The 18485-nt window shown below is 37.5% G+C and overlaps 1 protein-coding gene across 1 annotated transcript in view; it reads left to right on the top strand.

The window, feature by feature from the left end:
* ST14 (ST14 transmembrane serine protease matriptase) overlaps positions 1 to 18485 on the top strand; it is a 68967-nt gene that overhangs the window by 36070 nt on the left and 14412 nt on the right. The window contains exons 2-6 of the mRNA XM_074303794.1: positions 10266 to 10425; positions 11095 to 11222; positions 11476 to 11546; positions 13261 to 13418; positions 13738 to 13773. Coding sequence (XP_074159895.1) covers positions 10266 to 10425; positions 11095 to 11222; positions 11476 to 11546; positions 13261 to 13418; positions 13738 to 13773 — 553 coding nt within the window. The remainder of the gene's footprint in view (positions 1 to 10265; positions 10426 to 11094; positions 11223 to 11475; positions 11547 to 13260; positions 13419 to 13737; positions 13774 to 18485) is intronic.

Here is an 18485-nt window from a genome sequence, read left to right as displayed (position 1 = left end):
CCCAATCTCCTCTTTTGCTCATGTCTCACACAAAGAAATTGCCCTTCTTACCTTGGACAATAGCCCCTCAATATGCACCGATGATTTCCATTCCATCTCATCTTCTGTAGCAGATTGTTTATGCTTTCATATTCTCTGTCTCTATATCTCTCTGTGTGTATCTCTCTGTTTCTCTTTCTGTCTCTGTCTTTATTTCTCTCTCTCTCTCCCTCTTCTCTCCCTCCCTCCCTCTTTCTCTCTGTCTCTGTCTCTCTCTCTCCTCTCATTCTCATAATCTTCAGTTTCTGCTTCTATCTATTAGCTGGTTCTTACATCTCTTGGCTACCTCTTATAAACACGCTTAAGCCCCCCCCCCTTATTCTTAAAAAAAACCTCTCACTTGATCCATTTATCACCACCAGCTATCATCTTCTATCTTTCTTCCCTTTTGTTTCTCTAACCTCCTTGAGAAAACTATCCAGAATTGGTGTTTTAACTTCCCTTCACTCACTCATTTCAAAACCCTCGTCAGTTTGACTTTCAACCTCATCACTTAACTGAAACTGTTTTCTCCAAAGTTATCGATGATTTCTTACTTGTCAAATATTATGACCTCTTCTCATTCCTCATCCTTCTGAACTTTTTTGTAGCCTCTGACACAGTCACTTTCTTCTCCTGGATACTCTGACCTTTATTTTCATGAGACTTTTCATACTTGGTTCTTCTGTCTTCAGACCTTCTCTATCTCCTTTCTGGATTTTCATCCAGATTGTGCCCATTAATGGTGGATATCTTCCATCCCGAGCCCTTTTCTTTTTTCTGTATCCTGTTTTAGCTGAGGTAAATAGATATATAAGAGGGTTTGTTGAGATTTATAACTTTCCTCTGATTAAGGAGACACAAATGGACAAAGAATTCAATATGTTGTCATCCTCTCATCCAATTTCCTAGAAGGGGGCAAAATAGTAATAAAGTGACCAAAAAGTTATGGATTTATCAAATAAAAGCAATACATATTTATTAAGTGACAGACACTATTCTAAGGCTGGAAATAAAAAGTACAAAGAATGAAATGATCCCTACTTAAACCATGCCATCATAAAACAATAAATATTTATTAAACACCTACTATGTGTCAGGCACTGTGCTAAGGATTGGAAATGGGAAAAAGAGGCAACAGTGCTTCCTTTAAAGAGATTATATTTTAATGGGAAAAAAACAAGTACATACAAAGATATATACAGAATAAGTGTTAAGTGTGTGTGTGTGTGTGTGTGTATAGTGTGTGTCTATATATAAAACAGGTACATAAAAATATATACAGAATAAGTATAAAGTTTATATATATGTATAAATACAAATACTAAATACATACAGTACAGTCCCTTTGTTCCTTTAAAATGTAACTTAATCGTCTTCATCAAGCTTTTCTGATTCTCTTCCACCTGACAGGGGTTTCTCCCCCAAACAGCGTGTATGTGTGTGTGTATAAACAGGGTAGACTACATATATTTGTATATATACTTGTAATGCCCAATAGCATATTAGCCATTGTGATTGTTTTTTTTTTTTTAATATTTATATCCCTAGCTCCTTGACGCTAAGTAATAGCTGATTAATTAATGATTGATTGATTGTTTTACATTGTTTTATTGATGAGTCTGGCCTGACTATGACCCACTTTGGAGTTTTCTTGGCAAAGATACTGGAGTGATTTGCCACTTCCTTCTCCAGTTCATTTTATAGATGAGGAAATAGACTAAAAAGGGTTAAGTGAGTGACTTGCCCAAAGTCCCACAGTTAGTAAGTGCCTGAGGTTGGATTTGAGCTCAGGAAGATGTCTTCCTGACTCCAGAATCAGCACTCTATGCACTGTGGCCCTACCCCAGGTGCCCCTAGTTGCTCCACATTCCCTTTCCTCAACTTTCTGATCATTTCCTTCAACTATAGCTATTCTCATCTAATTTGGAAGTTGGATGGCAGTGGTAATGTGCTGACTTTTCTGTTCATTTGCTTCTCTTTTTACTGGTGGAGAATCTCAGCCAGACTTGTAAAGAGTCCTCTTGGAGACTCCCTAGCCTCCAGTATTCTTTTGAGTGTTATTTTTGTTTATTTATGGCAGGTAAATCTTTTCTATGTATATATGGGCATATGAGCATAGTGCAGTATCTCTCCTCTTAGCTTTTGGTAGTGGGTGGGATTGTTCCATATGGACTATGGAGCAGAATTAGATGAGAAGTATCTAGTTTGTCCCTTCCTCCAGAGGGGCTGTGTGGGGAGATGGGATGAGTGATGTGCTAAAGAGTCTAGTTTGCTTTCTTATCAATAAAAGGAGGAGGTAGAATCTGTAAAGGCCTCTCCTGCTTGTTTTAAGTTAAATTTTAAAAGGGGCTTATGTTGTAGGGGGAGGCAGTTTAGTTATTAATTAAACAGATCTTCACAGTCCAGTGCAGATGTAGAAGTCAAGTAAACGTACTTTGAAGTCTTGAGCTCAGGCATTAGAGCAGGGAAGCAGTGTCCTAAATCTGAGGGATTTACAGAGAGTTCTGCTATGGGAGGGGGAGGGGGGAGGTGATACCTGAAACACAGCTTTGCTTCCTAGAATCTCATCCTTTCTCTTGGAGCCTGTTGGGGGAATATGTTTTTCTCCACTGCGTTGCTGTACTATAAAGAACAACAAATGAATATCTTGATTCTAGTACTATCCACACAACTTTATTTTTAAAAAATTTTTCAATAGTATTTTATTTTTCTCAAATACATGTAAATGTTTTCAACATTCATTTTTGTAAGACTTTGTGTTCTAAATTTTTTCTACCTACCTGCCTTACCTTCCTTCTCCCCAAGCAAGTAATCTGATGTAGATTAAATATGTACAATTCTTTTAGACAAATGTCCATATTTGTCATGTTATGCAAGAAAAATCAGAACAAAAAGGGAAAAATATGAGAAAGAAAACAAACAAAAAAGGTGGAAATGCTATGCTTCAATCTACATTCATTTGCCATAATTCTCTCTCAAGTGGGGATGATATCCCAAGTCTGTTGGAATTGCCTTGAATCATAACATTGTTGAGAAGGCTCAAGTCCATCACAGTTGGTTATCCCATAATCTTGTTCCTGTGTGCAACATTTTCTTGGTTCTGATCACTTCCCTCAGCATCAGGTCATGCAGGTCGTCCCAGGCTTTTCTGAAATCAGCCTGCTCATCATCATTACTTATAAAACAATAATATTCCATAATATTCATATACCATAACTTATTCAGCCATTCCCCATTCAGTTTCCAGTTCCTTACCATTATAAAAAGGGCTGCTAGAAACATTACTGGATCAAAGGGTATGCACAACAAATTTACTTCCTGAGCAAGGCAAATTACTGGGTAATTTACTGGGTAAATTATTCCCTGAGCCTCATTTTTTCCATCTGTAAAGATGATAAAAATGATCTTCAACTTGAGAAGGATTTGTTAAGGGCTTACCTGTGTAAGGTACTGATGGCACTTGATATTGGGGGACCACAAAAATTCATTTAGCCTTTGAGAAGCTTAGATGTGCTGCCAAACACATAGAATATCAAATGAGATGTAATAGATAGAAAAATGCTCTATACATATTAGGTCTTTTTGGTAGTAGTAGTAGTTATAGTAGTCATTGTCATGTAGTAGTAGTAGTAGTAGCAGTAGTAATAGTAGTAGCAGTAGTAATAATTGCAGTATTAGAAGTAGTAGTAATAATAACAGTAGTAGAAGTAGTAATAGTAGCAGTAATAGTAGTAGTAATTAGTAATAGTAGAGTAATTATTGTTGGTAGCAGTATTATTTAGAAGTAGTATTAATAGTAATAGTAATAGTAGTAATAATTATTGTTGTGGTAGCAGTATTATTTCTGAAATACCATCATCCCATCTAGGTCATACTGCCCTAGTGAGTAGCTGAATATTTGCCTAGTATTCAGTGAGATCAGACATTGTTTTTGCATCTTCCCATGGATTTGAGGGTACTGCAATATCCAGGGCCACTAGAATTTGATCCAGTATCTGGTATCCCCATCCGCGGGATTTGCCCAGATTACTTTGTCTAGACTATCTGGCGAGGCATGTCAAGTCTGGCCACAAGTCCTGGTTGTGTCTAAGGCATGAAAAGCCTTCAGAAGCTTCTTAGGGCACGGGAGGCAGGGAAGAAGCAGGTATAAAGTAGAGGAACATGGATTTAGGATCTGGAGATAAGAAGGAATCAAGCATATTAAATCTTCTCTGATAGAGTAAAAAATGAGGCCCTAAGGAAAGTGACTTGCTCATGACAGTAAGTGACAGAACCAGGATTCAAAACCTAAGTCTGATTTCTTCTGATTCTGGCAAGTCTGCCAACCTCACAGGGTTGTTATGGGGATCAAATGAGATAATATTGTAATGTGATTAACAGTGTTTGGCACATAGAAGGCACTTATTAAATGCTCTCCAATACATAATTCTTTCCATTGACTTTCCTTGTACCACAGGTGACAATTTGAGCATTTCTAAGGCATTCTGACCATGGCTTTATGAGACAGTTTGCATTTGTCCTTGACTTCCAGTTCTGTTTGATTATGCCTTTGCAAGGGTCCGGAATAGGTGCCCACAGTCAGTGTTTTTTTACATGTTTATATTTTACTGCTTCTCAGCATTCTTTCAGATGGGAGCCTGTGGTTATGTATGGATGGCTTGTGACAGAGCTCTGTACTACGTCTCAAGCTAAATTCTGTTGGGACAGTGGGGGTTAAAATCAACAGAGGTTGTTCCTAAACAGGATAATCAGAACAGCCAGTCTGTGGCTATAAAACCTTTTTTTCTCTTGGCTTGTTAAATGTTGGCTGGGATTCACCTCTCCCTACATGGTTCACCTGCAGTGTAAATAGGAGCTGAGAACTTGAATTTCTGAGGGTGAGAAAATTTGTTTCTGAGGATGATACATTTTGTTCTTTTTCTTCTCAGCAGATGGGGACATAGATGAGAGAGAAAATTGTTCAGGAACAAATCTCTTTCTTACTTTTTTATGCCCCTTGCTCAGATCCTTGCCTCTTTGTCCAAATGAGTATTCAGATTCATTTTAATGAATATTTATGCATCAGGCATTGTGCTAAAAATAAAACACCTCTAACGTCAAAGAATTACATTTTTCTGGTGCATGACAGGAGACATAGGACAGTCCCTATAAGGATCTGATAAAGAATATATATATGTATACATATATATACACACACACACACACACATATATGTTTATGCAGATAGATAAGTACAATATAATTCAAAGCAATTTCAAAAGGGAGAAAATCTTAATGCAATCAAAAAAAGCCCTGAGTGGGTGTGTCATCCAAGCTGTGCTTTGATGAAGTTACAGATTCTGAGCTCAAGAAAAGGTGTTAATTGTGTTCTAGACATTGGGAATCTGCAGTTAGGATATGAAATTTCGTGTGTGGAACTTAACAAATAGACTATTTTGGCTGTAAAGGAGGATGTGTGAATGGAAGTAATATGAAATTAAATTGAAGAGGTAGGTGGGAACTAGATTGTGAAGGTTTTGTATTTTGTATTCTATCCTATATGAATAGGAATGTGTTGGAAATTTTTGAGTTAGGGACTGACATGATTTAGACATGTTTAGAAAATACCATTTGTTTTCTTTTCCCTTTTCCCCATAGAGAGTATGTTATTTTTAAACTTTTTTATATAAAATTTTGAGTTCCAAATTTTCTCCCTCCCTCTTTCCCCTTTCCTTAAGATGGTAAGCAATTTGATATAGGTTATATTTGTGTAATAATGCAAAATGTGCATATTCATATTAATCATGTTATGAAAAAAGAAACAACAAAAGGAAAAAATACCAAAAAATGAAATGAAAATAGTATATTTTGATCTGCATTCAGACTCTTATCAGTACTTTCTCTAGATGTGGATAGCATTTTCCATCATGAGTCTTTTGGACTTGTCTTAGAAAACTGTATTGCTGAGAAGAACTAAGTCTATCACAGTTGATCATTGAACAATGATATTGTTTATTGGGTTTTCCTGAGAGGACAACAATTTTGAACCTGTATGGAGAATGGATTGGAGAGGGAGAGACTGGTAGCAAGAAGATGAATCAGGAAGCTATTGTAGTCCATCAGCAAACCAACAATCACTTATTAAGCACCTACTATGTGGCCATAGCACTGAATTAAATTCATGAATACAAAAAAGGGACAAAAACTTGGATGATGACTTCAAGGAATTTCTAACAGGAAAGGCATGATACAAGTAATTATGTATATACAAAATTTATATAATATAATTGACTTGGTCATATGTAACATAAAATAAATAAAAGGAGATCATTTCAGATGGTGACATTTTAGAGGAGGTTGTAGAGAACGGGAAAGGAATCTCAGAATATGGAATTTGAGTTGAGTCTTAAAGGAAACCAAGAGAAAAGTGACATGATCAGAACCTTTAGGAAATTCCTTTGGCAGTTGAGTAGAATGGAGAAGAGACTTGAGATAGGGACATCAATCAGGTGACTATTCCAGTAGTTTATAAGTAAGGATGAGGGCTGTGTAAGTGGGTATGAACTAGAGATATTGTGAAGGTAGAAATTGTAACGTGCTCTCCTGGCAGTTACAATTACTAGTCTGTCCTAGACTCACCAGAGTACCTTTGACCACTGTCCTTTGCAGTGTGAGCTCTACCCGGCTCGCCTCCTCTGAGGCCTTCTAAGGTCTCTGGCCATAATCTCTTGAATCTATAGCTTAGTAACCGGTAGCGCACTCAAGAACAACCACATGTAATCTTAAAAGCCTTTATTATACCTACTCACATAATGCCCTGACTGATGCCCTGACTTGTTGGTTCCCTGGTGAACACCTGGTCAGAAGACCCATGTGTTCACTACCAAAACCCTTACCTCTTTTGGCTACCCATCTTGGCTTGGCCACCCAGGCTAGGGAGCCAGAGTGAAGAGCACCAGGTTAAAGAGGGCGGTTGCTGCCTGCAGTGGGCTTACATAGGGCCTGTGAGGTCACACACACAGCCAATCAGCGAGAGAGTCACCCATTACGAAGCTATCTCAATATGGCCAGGATCCCGCCCAAGGGCAGTCCTAATATCCACAGAAATTACTTCCGGGCCTCAATCTCCCGATGCACTGTGTCCTCCCATTTAAAGGGCCCTTACAAAAAATAATAGAACTTGTCAACAGATGGGATTTGTGAGATGAGTCTGAGTGAGAAGTTGAGGATGATTTTGAGGTTGTGATTTTAGGTGATTAGGAGGAGGATGATATTCTTGACACTAATAGGGAAATTCGGAGAGTAAGAATTTGAAAGGAAAGATGAGTTCTGTTTTGGACATTTACCAGACATTGAATTCTATAAGTCCAAAAGGCAGGTGGCAATGTGAGAGTTCAGGAGAGAATCTCAAGTAAGGTAGAGAATGCAGAGAAGCTGATAGATGTCGAGATGAGGTAGAACTAGAATCAATAGCAACTGATGGGATAGTTGGGAAGAAGGAAAAGTCAAGTGGAAACCTGGGGGACTGGAAGGATAGAGGTAGCATGAGGAGAAATTGGGAAATTTAGAGAGGGTTTAGAGGAAAATATGAATTCTACTTTGGACATGTTGATTTTGATTACAGTACATCCAAGTAGAGATGTCTAACATCTACTTCTCTTGCTCCTGAATATTTTTGCATTCTGGCTTCCTGCTGAAATTGCCATCTCCAAAGTTACCAGTGATTTCTTAATTGCCATATATGTTTTCTCAGACCTAATCCTTCTTAATCCATCAGTTGCATTTCAGAATGTTGATCACCTTCCTCCTGGTATCCCTCTTCTTTCTGTTCACTTTTCTGATTCTCCTCTCACCTGTTGTATTGCACCTACTCAGTCTCTTTTCCTTGTCCATCATCCTCATCACACCTTTCTCTAACTGTGGATATTCTCCAAAGTTCTGACTTAGGCCCTATTTTTCTTTACATTTTTTTTTCATGGAAAACTTTCTGCTTCTCATGGAGCTGCTGCCATCCACTCATTTTCATATCATCTCTTTGTGAGTGACTCCCAGATCTGTATTTATTTCCCCAGTCTTTCCTTTGAGTTTCAGGAAGATATCACTGATGTTTGTACATTTCAAACGGAATGTCCCAAAGACATTTTAAATCAACATATTTACAATTGAGTTTTCTCCCTAAACCCTCTGTCTACCAAAACATCCTACTGACGGCTAGGTGTGCAATGGCTAAAGCACTGGACCTGGACTCAGAAAAATCTAAGTTCAAATCTGGCCTTTGGATGCTTATTAACTGAGCAGATTACTTACTGTTTGTCTCAGTTTCCTCATCTGTAAAATGAACTGGAGAAGTAAATAGCAAATCTCACCAATATCTTTGCCAAGAAAACCCCCAAAGAGGTCTCAAAGAGACATGGCTGAAAAATAACTAAACAATATTATTATAATTTCTGTCTAAGACACTATAATTTTTCATTCTTTCAGGTTTTCATAATTTTGGCATTATCCTAGACTCCTTGCTTTCCCTCACCCTTCATATGTGATCAATTGCCAAATTTTGACTATTTTGATCTTCACATTTCTCAAATATGACTCCTATGACAAGTTCCAACTTTGTTCAGGAGCTCATTGAACCTCTAGCCCAGAATATTGATTGCAACAGCCTCCTAATTGGTTTTCCTATCTCAAATCTTGCACTACTCAAGTCCATTCCATATGCTGCTGCCAAAGTAATTTTCTTTAAGTGTGAGTTGATTGTTTATCCCCTTTACTTATTCAATTCTAATGATTTTTTGTTGTCTATAGAAGAAAAAATAAACTCCCCTATTTAGCTTCTAAGTTTCCTAAATAACCTGGTCCCAAACTATATTTCCATCCTCATTGGGTAAACTTTGTAAACTATGATATTCTTATATGACATTTTCTTTCTATGCCTTTGCAAGAACTATTTCCCATGACTGAAATTTCATTCTTAACTCTATTCCTTAGAGTACTTCTTTTAAGAAGGTAGTGAAGCACCGTCTTCTCACCCTTCCATTCCTAAATCTTTAATATCTTCTCTTCCTATCTCCTATTTAACAACTTTATATACATTTTTAGCTTTATATTTTTATTATAAATATGTTTATATGCACTTGTCTTTTCTATTAGAACACAAGCTCCTTGTGCATAGGAATTATTTCAGTTTTTGTACTTGCATCCCCAATACCTAACACTATGTCTGGCACAGAGGCACTAAATAAATATTTGTTGATTGAAAGTAGGGATGAGAATTCAGAAGAGATCAACATTAGTTATAGCTTTTTGAGAATCATCTGTTTGAAGATGGCAGCTGCACCCACGGGAAGTGAGGATCCCTGAGAGAGAAGGGATTCAGAGCAGAGTCCAGGAGACACAAATCAGAAGGAATGATTGGGCAGGCAGAGAACCAAGAGTGATTAATATCCCGAGACCAGTGGAGGTCAAACCAGGGGATTGGTCAGCTATGTCACAGGGATCAGAAGGGTCATGACTGATGAAGACTGAGAGGAAAAATTTTTGATTTAGCAGTTAAGAGGTTGTTGCTGCAGTTTTCATTTAGTGCTAACCACGTCTCATGGCCTTTTCTCAGCCTTCATCCTTTTTGACCTCTGCAACTCTGAACACTTCTGATTCCCCTCTTCTCCTTGAAGCTTTCTCTCTAGGTTTTTATAAGATGATCTCTCCTGCTTCTTTTCTTACCTGTCTGAATTGGGCTTTAGTGCTGTTGCTAGATCCAGTCCCATCCACTAATTATGGGTGTAATCTGAGGCTCTGTCCTTAACCTCACTGTAAAGTCCTTGAAAGCAAGAACTCTTACCTGGCACATAGTGTCCTTTCCGTCACACTTAACTCGTCATGACCCCATTTGGGGCTTTCTTGACAAAAATACTGGAGTGGTTTGTAATTTCCTTCTCCAGCTCATTGTACACATGGGGAAACTGAGGCATACAGGGTTAAGCAACTTGCCTGGGTCACATAGCTAGGAAGTGCTTGAGACTGGATTTGAACTCAGGAAGATGAGTCCTCCTAACTTCAGGTCCTACACTCTATCCACTGTGCTATCTAACTGGCTAGAGTCAGAGGAGCTACATTCAAATTTTGGTGCTGCCACTTATTTCTTGGATAAACTTACTTTACCCTTCTGGGTCCCAATTTTGTTACTTGTTAATTTGATGGCCTTGATTTAGAAGACCTTAAATCTTTCAGATTTAACCAGATGATTCTACGGTTTTCTTCCTCCCTCCTAGAATATAAATGTCTTTGAAGAAGGAGTGGAATTCTTGCCAGCTAACAATTCAAGGAAGGTGGAAAAACGAGGACCGAAGCGCTGGATTGTGCTGCTTGCATTGGTGATCTTCTTCATCCTTCTTTCCCTTATGGTTGGAATTCTGGTGTGGCATTTTAATTGTGAGTACAAGAAAAAGTGCCATTAATATACTAATAGGTAGAAGGAGTGGTCTCTGGGTGGGGTGAATTGAAAGCCTGAATAGTGGTCTGAAGGAGGAATAATGATTGAGATTGAGTGTATTATAATTATTTGTATTCTAAGACAGCAATCTCAAACTCAAATAGACGAGAGGCAACAAACTTAAGACAGAAGGATCCCTGTGGGTTGTATATTCACTTAGAAAACCACACATTAATATTATCTATGCTTAATTGTATTTCCATTTATTTTATTCAAAATTTCCCAAACACATTTTAATCTGGTTTGAGCTTCATTTGGCAATCACATTTGACACCCCTGGTCGAGGGCTCTGTCCTGCATGGATTCCTCTGGACACTGTAGCTTAAGTTGAGAGATCCCAGAGAACTGTTGTAATAGGATACAGGATGCAGACAGAGATATAGGTGTATTATTGTGCTGTATCTTCTGGCATTGCATCAATGGAGGCAGATGGGCTAGGTTTTAGAGCTAAAACTGGAAAAGGACTTTAGAATCCATCTAGTCCCATTCTATTTTATAATGATGTTGGGACATTGACAAAGAGACAGTCTATGACAGTGTCTGGTGGAAAGTGGGTGGAAAGGGCTGTCCCTGATTTCATTTTTTTTACTTTCCTTGGTTTCTTATAGATCAGAATGTACGGGTGCAAAAGATCTTCAATGGTTACCTGAGAATTACAAATGAGAACTTTATAGATGCCTATGAGAATTCCAACTCCACGGAATTTGCACACCTGGCCAACAAGGTTAAGGAAGCGGTAAGCTTTCTTGTAATAAAGTTGTCCAGGCAAGAAAGCATAGCTGCCTTGCTGCTCTATTTCCACTTCAATTAATGACACTAGGATTGAGTATTGGTCTGTCAAAGAACACTTGAGTGGGAAGGTATCCCAGAATAGAAAGGTTCTTGGGCTTGGTGGATATGAAATTCAGGACAAGTGCAAGCCAGTTGATAGGATATATTGTGACCTTCTCTTCTTTAATTTTCTATGCCCATCTTATGCTCTTTGGCAGCTAAAAGTTTTATACAATGGAATCCCAGCCCTTGGGCCCTTCTACAAGGAATCTGGAATAACGGCCTTCAGGTAAGGTGGTGGGGTTAGAAGCTCGATGGGATATGGGGAAAAGGATTAAATGGAAAAAAGCAAAGAACTTCTTTACTTGGGCATGACCTGACCCCTTTTGTAAATGCACTGAGATAGTGGAAGTTGTCTGGAATTCCAGTTTAGGTGACCTGAGGAAAATCAGCAGTATAGGTTTTATGAGACACAGGGGAACCCTGATCAGTTGTTCTCATTTGAAGACACCATGGATCATTCTGAACCTGAATTAGCCCTAGGTTGGGCTCTGGTATGAGCCAGTATCAGATGGCAAGACACTAAGGAACAGGAAAGCAATCTTCCACATGGAAACAAAAGGTATAGTGGAAAGAGTTCCAGATTTGGATTTAATAGACCAGAGTTCAGTTTTGATCTCTGACCTTTTTCGGCCATGTCATTATGAGAGTTATTATGACTCTCTCTGAGAGTCTGTTTTGAAGATTATTGAAATGCAAACACTTAAAAAAAATTTAATAGTATTTTATTTTTCCAAATATATGCAAAGATAGTTTTTAACATTCATCTTTGTAAAACCTTTTGTTCTAAATTTTTCTCCCTTCATCTTCCCACTCCCATCCTCAAGTCAGCAGGGAATCTGATATAAGTCAAATATGTGCAATTCTTCTAAAATGTATTTCCATATTTGTCATGCTATGCAGAAAAAATCAGATCAAAAGGGGAAAAAATGAGAAAGAAAAAATAAGCAAATAAACAACAATAAAAATGAAAATACTATGTTGTGATCCACATTCAGTCCCCATAGTCCTCTCTCTGGATGTGATGCTTTCTCCATCACAACTCTATTAGAATTGCCTTGAATCACCTCATTGTTGAAAAAAGCCATATCCATCACAGTTGATCTTCACATAATCTTGTTACTGTATATAGTGGTTCTGCTCACTTCAATTAGTATCAGTTCATGCAAGTTTTCCCAGGCTTTTCTGAAATCACCTTGCTCATCAATAAAGAAAACACTTAGTAAGCTTCAAAACTCTACATAAATACAAGTGACTGTTATTATTTAATAAAGGCTAAGGAGAATCTAGAATATTAATAGTAATAATAATAGCTCACCTTTACTTAGCCCCATAAGATTTGCAAAGTGCTTTACAAATGTTATCTCATTTGATCTTCACAACAATCCTATGAGGTAGGTACTGCTGGTATCCCCATTTTACTGGTAAGAAACTGAGGCTGAGAGATGTTAAGTAAAATGCCCATGGTCTCTTACCTAGTCAATGTTTGAGGCATAATTCAAACCCAAGTATGAGTCCATATCTGAAGCTCTATTCTGAAGCTCTAGAGAGAAAGCCACTCTTTCTTGAGGGCATGGATACTTTTCCCATCTAGAGAGTTGGGGAGAAAAGATAGGAGGTTCTAACTCGGAGCATGAATCTTTAGTTTGTGTGGGTCCAGAGCCCATATTTGTAAGGAAGGGCCCTACCTCTCCTCCCTGCAGATACAGACCTAAATTCTAGTGACTTCCCTCTGTTGATTACCTCCAATTTGTCCTGCATACATCTTGTTTGCACATAGTGGTTCACATGTCATCTCTCCCACCAGACAGTGAGTTCCTTGAGTTCAAAGACCGTCCTTTGCCTTTCTTTCTGTCCTCAGTGCTTAGCCCAATGCCTGGCAGAGAGTAGGTGCTTAATCAATTGATTGACAAACCTGATTCCATGTCCTTCTTTCTTTTCAGTGAGGGCAGTGTTATTGCCTACTACTGGTCAGAATTCAGTGTCCCCCAGTATAAGGCAGAGGAAGTTGAGCGAGCCATATCAAAAGAATATGTCCTGTCACTGCCTCCCAGGTCCCGAGCTCTGCAGTCCTTCAATGTGGCTTCCATTGTGGCTTTCCGTGAGTTCTGGGGTTAGAGGTGAATGGATGAGCCAGAGTGAGTTGGAGCCAAGAAGAGGGAAAGAAGGGCTAGAAGGAAGGATGGGGGAAAATGAGGGCTGAGTCATAGCCTGGGAGGTTTGGAGCTGTCCTTCAAGGATCTCTCAGTAGAATCTTTTTCTTTTTTCATGAATAGAATAGACAGATCCATCAGTCTTGCATTGGGGATCAGAGTTCTTGGCTTATTGATAGAGTTCCTCCCTTTGGGGTAATAAGGAAGCAGGAGAGAAGGAAATACACAAACCTCATAAATAGTCTGTACTTTCTCTTCCTTTTTTAGCCACTGATGCCAGAACACTACAAACAACACGAGACAGTAAGTAATATTTCCTGGAATGCTTTCCCTCTTCTTTCCCACTTCCTTATTTCCCAGGTGCCTTCATGTCTCAACTAAAATCTCTCCTTCTACCGGAAGTCTTTCCTCAATCCTCCTTAATGCTAGTATCTTTCTTCTGTTGATTATTTTCAACTTATCCTAGACTTAGCTTATTTGTACATAGTTGTTTCCCTGTTGTACCCTATTAGAGAGTATGAGTTCCTTGAGAGCAGACATCCTTTTTGTCTATTTTTGTATTTCCAGATAGCACAGAGTAGATGCTGAATGAATATTTTTCACTTCTGGATTGCATTTACTGTTTGGAAATCTTTGCTTCTATCATTTTTTTTTTTAATGCAAAACATTTCCACCAAAGCCATGCTACAAAAGAAAGCAGAGAGTTTTCACCCTAATTTTAAAAAAAACTGTCAAAAAACAAGTTAAGAAAGAGAGAGTGAGCCTGTTTCATTTTGCATTCAGACACAATCAGCCTCCCCTCTGAGTATAGACAGCACCCATTCCTTCTATCAGTTTTACTAAAATCTACCTCTGCATATTGTACCTGTTGTTTTTGTTAAATTTTTCTTTCATGCAATACCCATTCACATACTTCATGATAGCTACCATATATACCTCACTTCTCTTCTCTTTCAGACTGAACATTTCTAATTTCTAGTTATTCTTCCTTTTTAAAAAAATTATAGCTTTTTATTTTTCTAAATACATGTAAAGGTAGTTTTTAACATTCACCTTTGCAAAACCTTGTGTTCCATTTTGTTTTCTCCCTCACTCCCCTAGACAGCAAACAATCCACTATAGGTTAACTATGTGCACTTCTTTTAAATATATTTCCTTATTCATTATGCTATATGAGAAAAATCAGATCAAAAGGGGGAAAAAACATGAGAGAAAAAAACACCCAAGCAAACATTAGTTATTCTGTGGCATAGTCTTTAGTTCTCATTCCACCCTAGTGATACTTGTCTAGACTTGCTCTTGTTTGTCCATGTACTTCCTAAAATGTGGTGCCAAGAAGCAGACCCACAACTTCAGATGTGGTCTGGCCAAGGTGCACAGAATAGCTATGAAGATCCTTTATTTTTAGACGGTCTATTTCGATGATTGCAACCTAAGATTGCATCAGTTTTTATTTGAGCTACTTTGTGATTCATAGTGAGCTTGCAATTCAGAAACTCCATAAAACTGTTGTTCAGTTGTATTTCCTCATTTTGTACAGTTGATTGAACTCAAGTGTAGGTCTTGGTGATTATTAAATTTCATCATATTTTATTTGGCTATTCTAGCCTATCATTTTGGATCTCAGTTCTTTTATTCATCATATAATGGTCCTTTCTAACTTTGTGTCATCTGTCAATTTGATAAGTGTATTAACTGTGTTTTTATCCAAGGCACTGATAAAAATCTTTTTTTTTTTTTTTTTTATTATATATATATTTTATAATATTATCCCTTGTATTCATTTTTCCAAATTGCCCCCCCTCCCTCTATTCCCTCCCCCCGACGACAGGCAATACCATACATTTTACATGTGTTACAATATAGTCTAGGTACAATACATGTGTGTGAATATCATTTTCTTGTTGCACAATAAACATTAGAATCCGAAGGTACATGCAACCTGGGCAGACAGATATTAGTGCTAACAATTTACATTCGCTTCCCAGTGTTCCTTCTCTGGGTATAGTTATTTCTGTCCATCATTGATCAACTGGAAGTGAGTTGGATCTTCTTTATGTTGAAGATTTCCACTTCCATCAGAATACATCCTCATACAGTATTGTTGTTGAAGTATACAGTGATCTTCTGGTTCTGCTCATTTCACTCAGCATCAGTTGACCTAAGTCTCTCCAGGCCTCTCTGTATTCCTCCTGCTGGTCATTTCTTACAGAGCAATAATATTCCATAACCTTCATATACCACAATTTACCCAACCATTCTCCAACTGATGGACACTGATAAAAATCTTAAGAAAGACAGCATCTAAGACAGACCCTTGTAGGATTTTGTAGGACATCTTCCCTTCCCCCTCACTCCCTAAATAATATAGATTTTTCTATAGATATATTCATTTAACAGTTTTGAATTTATGTAACTTATACCAACATCGAGCACACATCTTTCCAGCTTGTCCATAAAATCATCAAGAGAGATTTTGTTAAATTATTTTCTAAAACACCAGTGAATTATATTTTGGGCTTCCCATTGACCTACAAGTCTATAAACTCCATCAAAAAAGAAAATTAGTTTGGCACAATGTGTTCTTGATGCAGTTATGTTGGTACTTTGTGATCACTGCTTCCCTTTCTTAGTGCTCATATTCCATCTCTCTCTCTTTTTAAATTATAGTATTTTATTTTTCCAAATCCATGTAAAGATAGTTTTCAACCCCCTTTTTTTTTCTCTAAGACAGTTGAGGTTAAGTTGTTCAGGGTTCACACAGCTAGGAAGTGTTACGTATCTGAGGTCTGATTTGAACTCAAGTTCTCCTGACTTTAGGACCAGTGCTTTATCCACTGTACTATCTAACTACTCTTCAACATTCATTTTTGTAAGAATTTGTGTTTCAAAATTTTCCCTCATATCCTTTCTCCCCAAGACAGTAAGCTATTTGATATAGGTTTAAAACATGTAATCCTTTTAAGTATTTTCCATATTTGTTATGTGCAAGAAAAATCAGACCAAAAGGGGAAAAAAACTACGAGAAAGAAAAAAATGAGCAAAAAAAAGGGGGAGAAAATGCTATGCTTTTTGGATATTCAGTCTCCATAGTTCTCTCTCTGGATGCGGGTGGCGCTCTCCATCACAAATCCGTTGGGATTATCTGGAATCAGAAGAGCCAAGGCCATCACAATTAATCATCACAATCTTCTTGTTACTGTAAATTGTTCTCTTGGTTCTTCTCATTCACTTAGCATCAGTTCATGTAAGTCTCTCCAGGCCTCTCAGAAATTATCCTTCTGATGATTTCTTATAGAACAATAATATTCCATAACATTCATATAACATAACTTATTCAAGCATTCCCCAACTGATGGGCTCAATTTCCAGTTCCTTGCCACTACAAAAAGGGCTGCTACAAACATTTTTGTACATGTAGGTCCTTTCCCCTTTTTTATGATCTCTTTGGGATAGTGATCTAGTAGAGATACTGGTGAATCAAACGGTCTGCACAGTTTGATAGCCCTTTGGGCATAGTTCCAAATTGCTTTCCTGTATGGTTGGATCAGTTCACAACTCCACCAACAATGCATTAGTGTCTCAGTTTTTCCCATGTTCCCTCCAATAGTTATCATTATCTTTTTCTGTCATCTTAGCCAGTCTGATAAATGTGAAGTGCTATCTCAAGAGTTGTCTTAATTTGCATTTCTCTAACTAATAATGATTTGGAGCACCTTTTCATATGACTAGAAATGCTTTAGTTTTTTCATCTGAAAATTTCTGTTCATATTATTTACCCATACCCCATCTCATTTATAATATTTTCTAGAATTGTAAAAATAATCGCACTCAAGGTCATTAGCCTTTAGTTTAGCACTACTTTATTGTGTCTTTGTTTTGAAATTTGGGTGGGGGTGTTGAGGGAAATTTTCTCTCTCCAGAACTGCAATACTTCTTTTCTTTTCAGCTTTTTAAATTTTGTTATTAATAGAGTCTCAGCATTTATATTTGTGGGTTCTTCTAGTGCTCTCAGATGTGTCTCATCTGGTGATGAGCTTTAATGAGCTCATCATTTAGTTGCTCTTTTAGCATCTCTTCACTCATCTTTGATTTCAATCCCTTGTTATTTTCACTCTTCCTAATCATATTTCTTGGTAGGGAGAAAAAAAAAAAACGAGAAGTACAGTAAGCATCAAATAATTCTGCTGTTTATTTGCCCATAATCATTAATCTATCTACCAAAATAGCAATCTTAGTTACTTGTTTTGATTTTTCTCTCATCCTCTGTTTAGCTTTTCTAAAAAGCCGCCCTTCTTATTGTTCTTAATATTTATTTATTGACAACTTCAACTCATTCCGGGTATTTACAGTCCTTATTCTATTCTTACAGTACATGTTCCTCTTATGTATTCATCCATGGTTATTTATGATTGCAGCATAGGATTACATCCTTGGAAGTAAAAGGGACCTTTTAAGTCAACTACACTAACTGCTTCCTTTTACTGATGAGCACTTGGGACCCAGAGAAATTAATCACTTTGAGCACAAGGAGCCTGAGTTCAAATCCAGTATTCTTTTTACTGAATCACACTGCTCTTGACTTTTCTTGTGTTCTCTTTCTCTCTCTCATTTTTACATTTAATTTTTAAATATTTATTTTAAATTATTTTCTTTTATGAATATATCCCTTCCCCCATCCCATAAAAGGGAAAGAGGAAAGAAGACAGTTTAGCAAAACCAGTCAACACATGTGCTTGACAGTTTATATCGTGTATTCCATATCCATTATATCCCAACCCTGTAAAGAAGGAGAGCATTTTTCCAACTAGGGTCAGACTTCTTTATTATAATTTATATAGAAGCCAGTGTGTTTTTTGTTTTTTCCCTATGCATTGTTATGTTCATTGTGTGTGTTGTTTTTCTGCTTCTGCTTATTACAGTCAGTATCAGTGTATATATCTTTCTATGTTTCTGAATTTTTCACATTCATTGTTTGTTAGCGTCTGGTAATGTTCCTTCACATTCATGTGCCA

The sequence above is a fragment of the Sminthopsis crassicaudata genome, chromosome 3, assembly GCF_048593235.1.
Source record: "Sminthopsis crassicaudata isolate SCR6 chromosome 3, ASM4859323v1, whole genome shotgun sequence".
NCBI lineage: Eukaryota > Metazoa > Chordata > Mammalia > Dasyuromorphia > Dasyuridae > Sminthopsis > Sminthopsis crassicaudata.
Note: the sequence above shows the minus strand (reverse complement) of the source record. Positions and strands in the feature narration are given on the sequence as shown.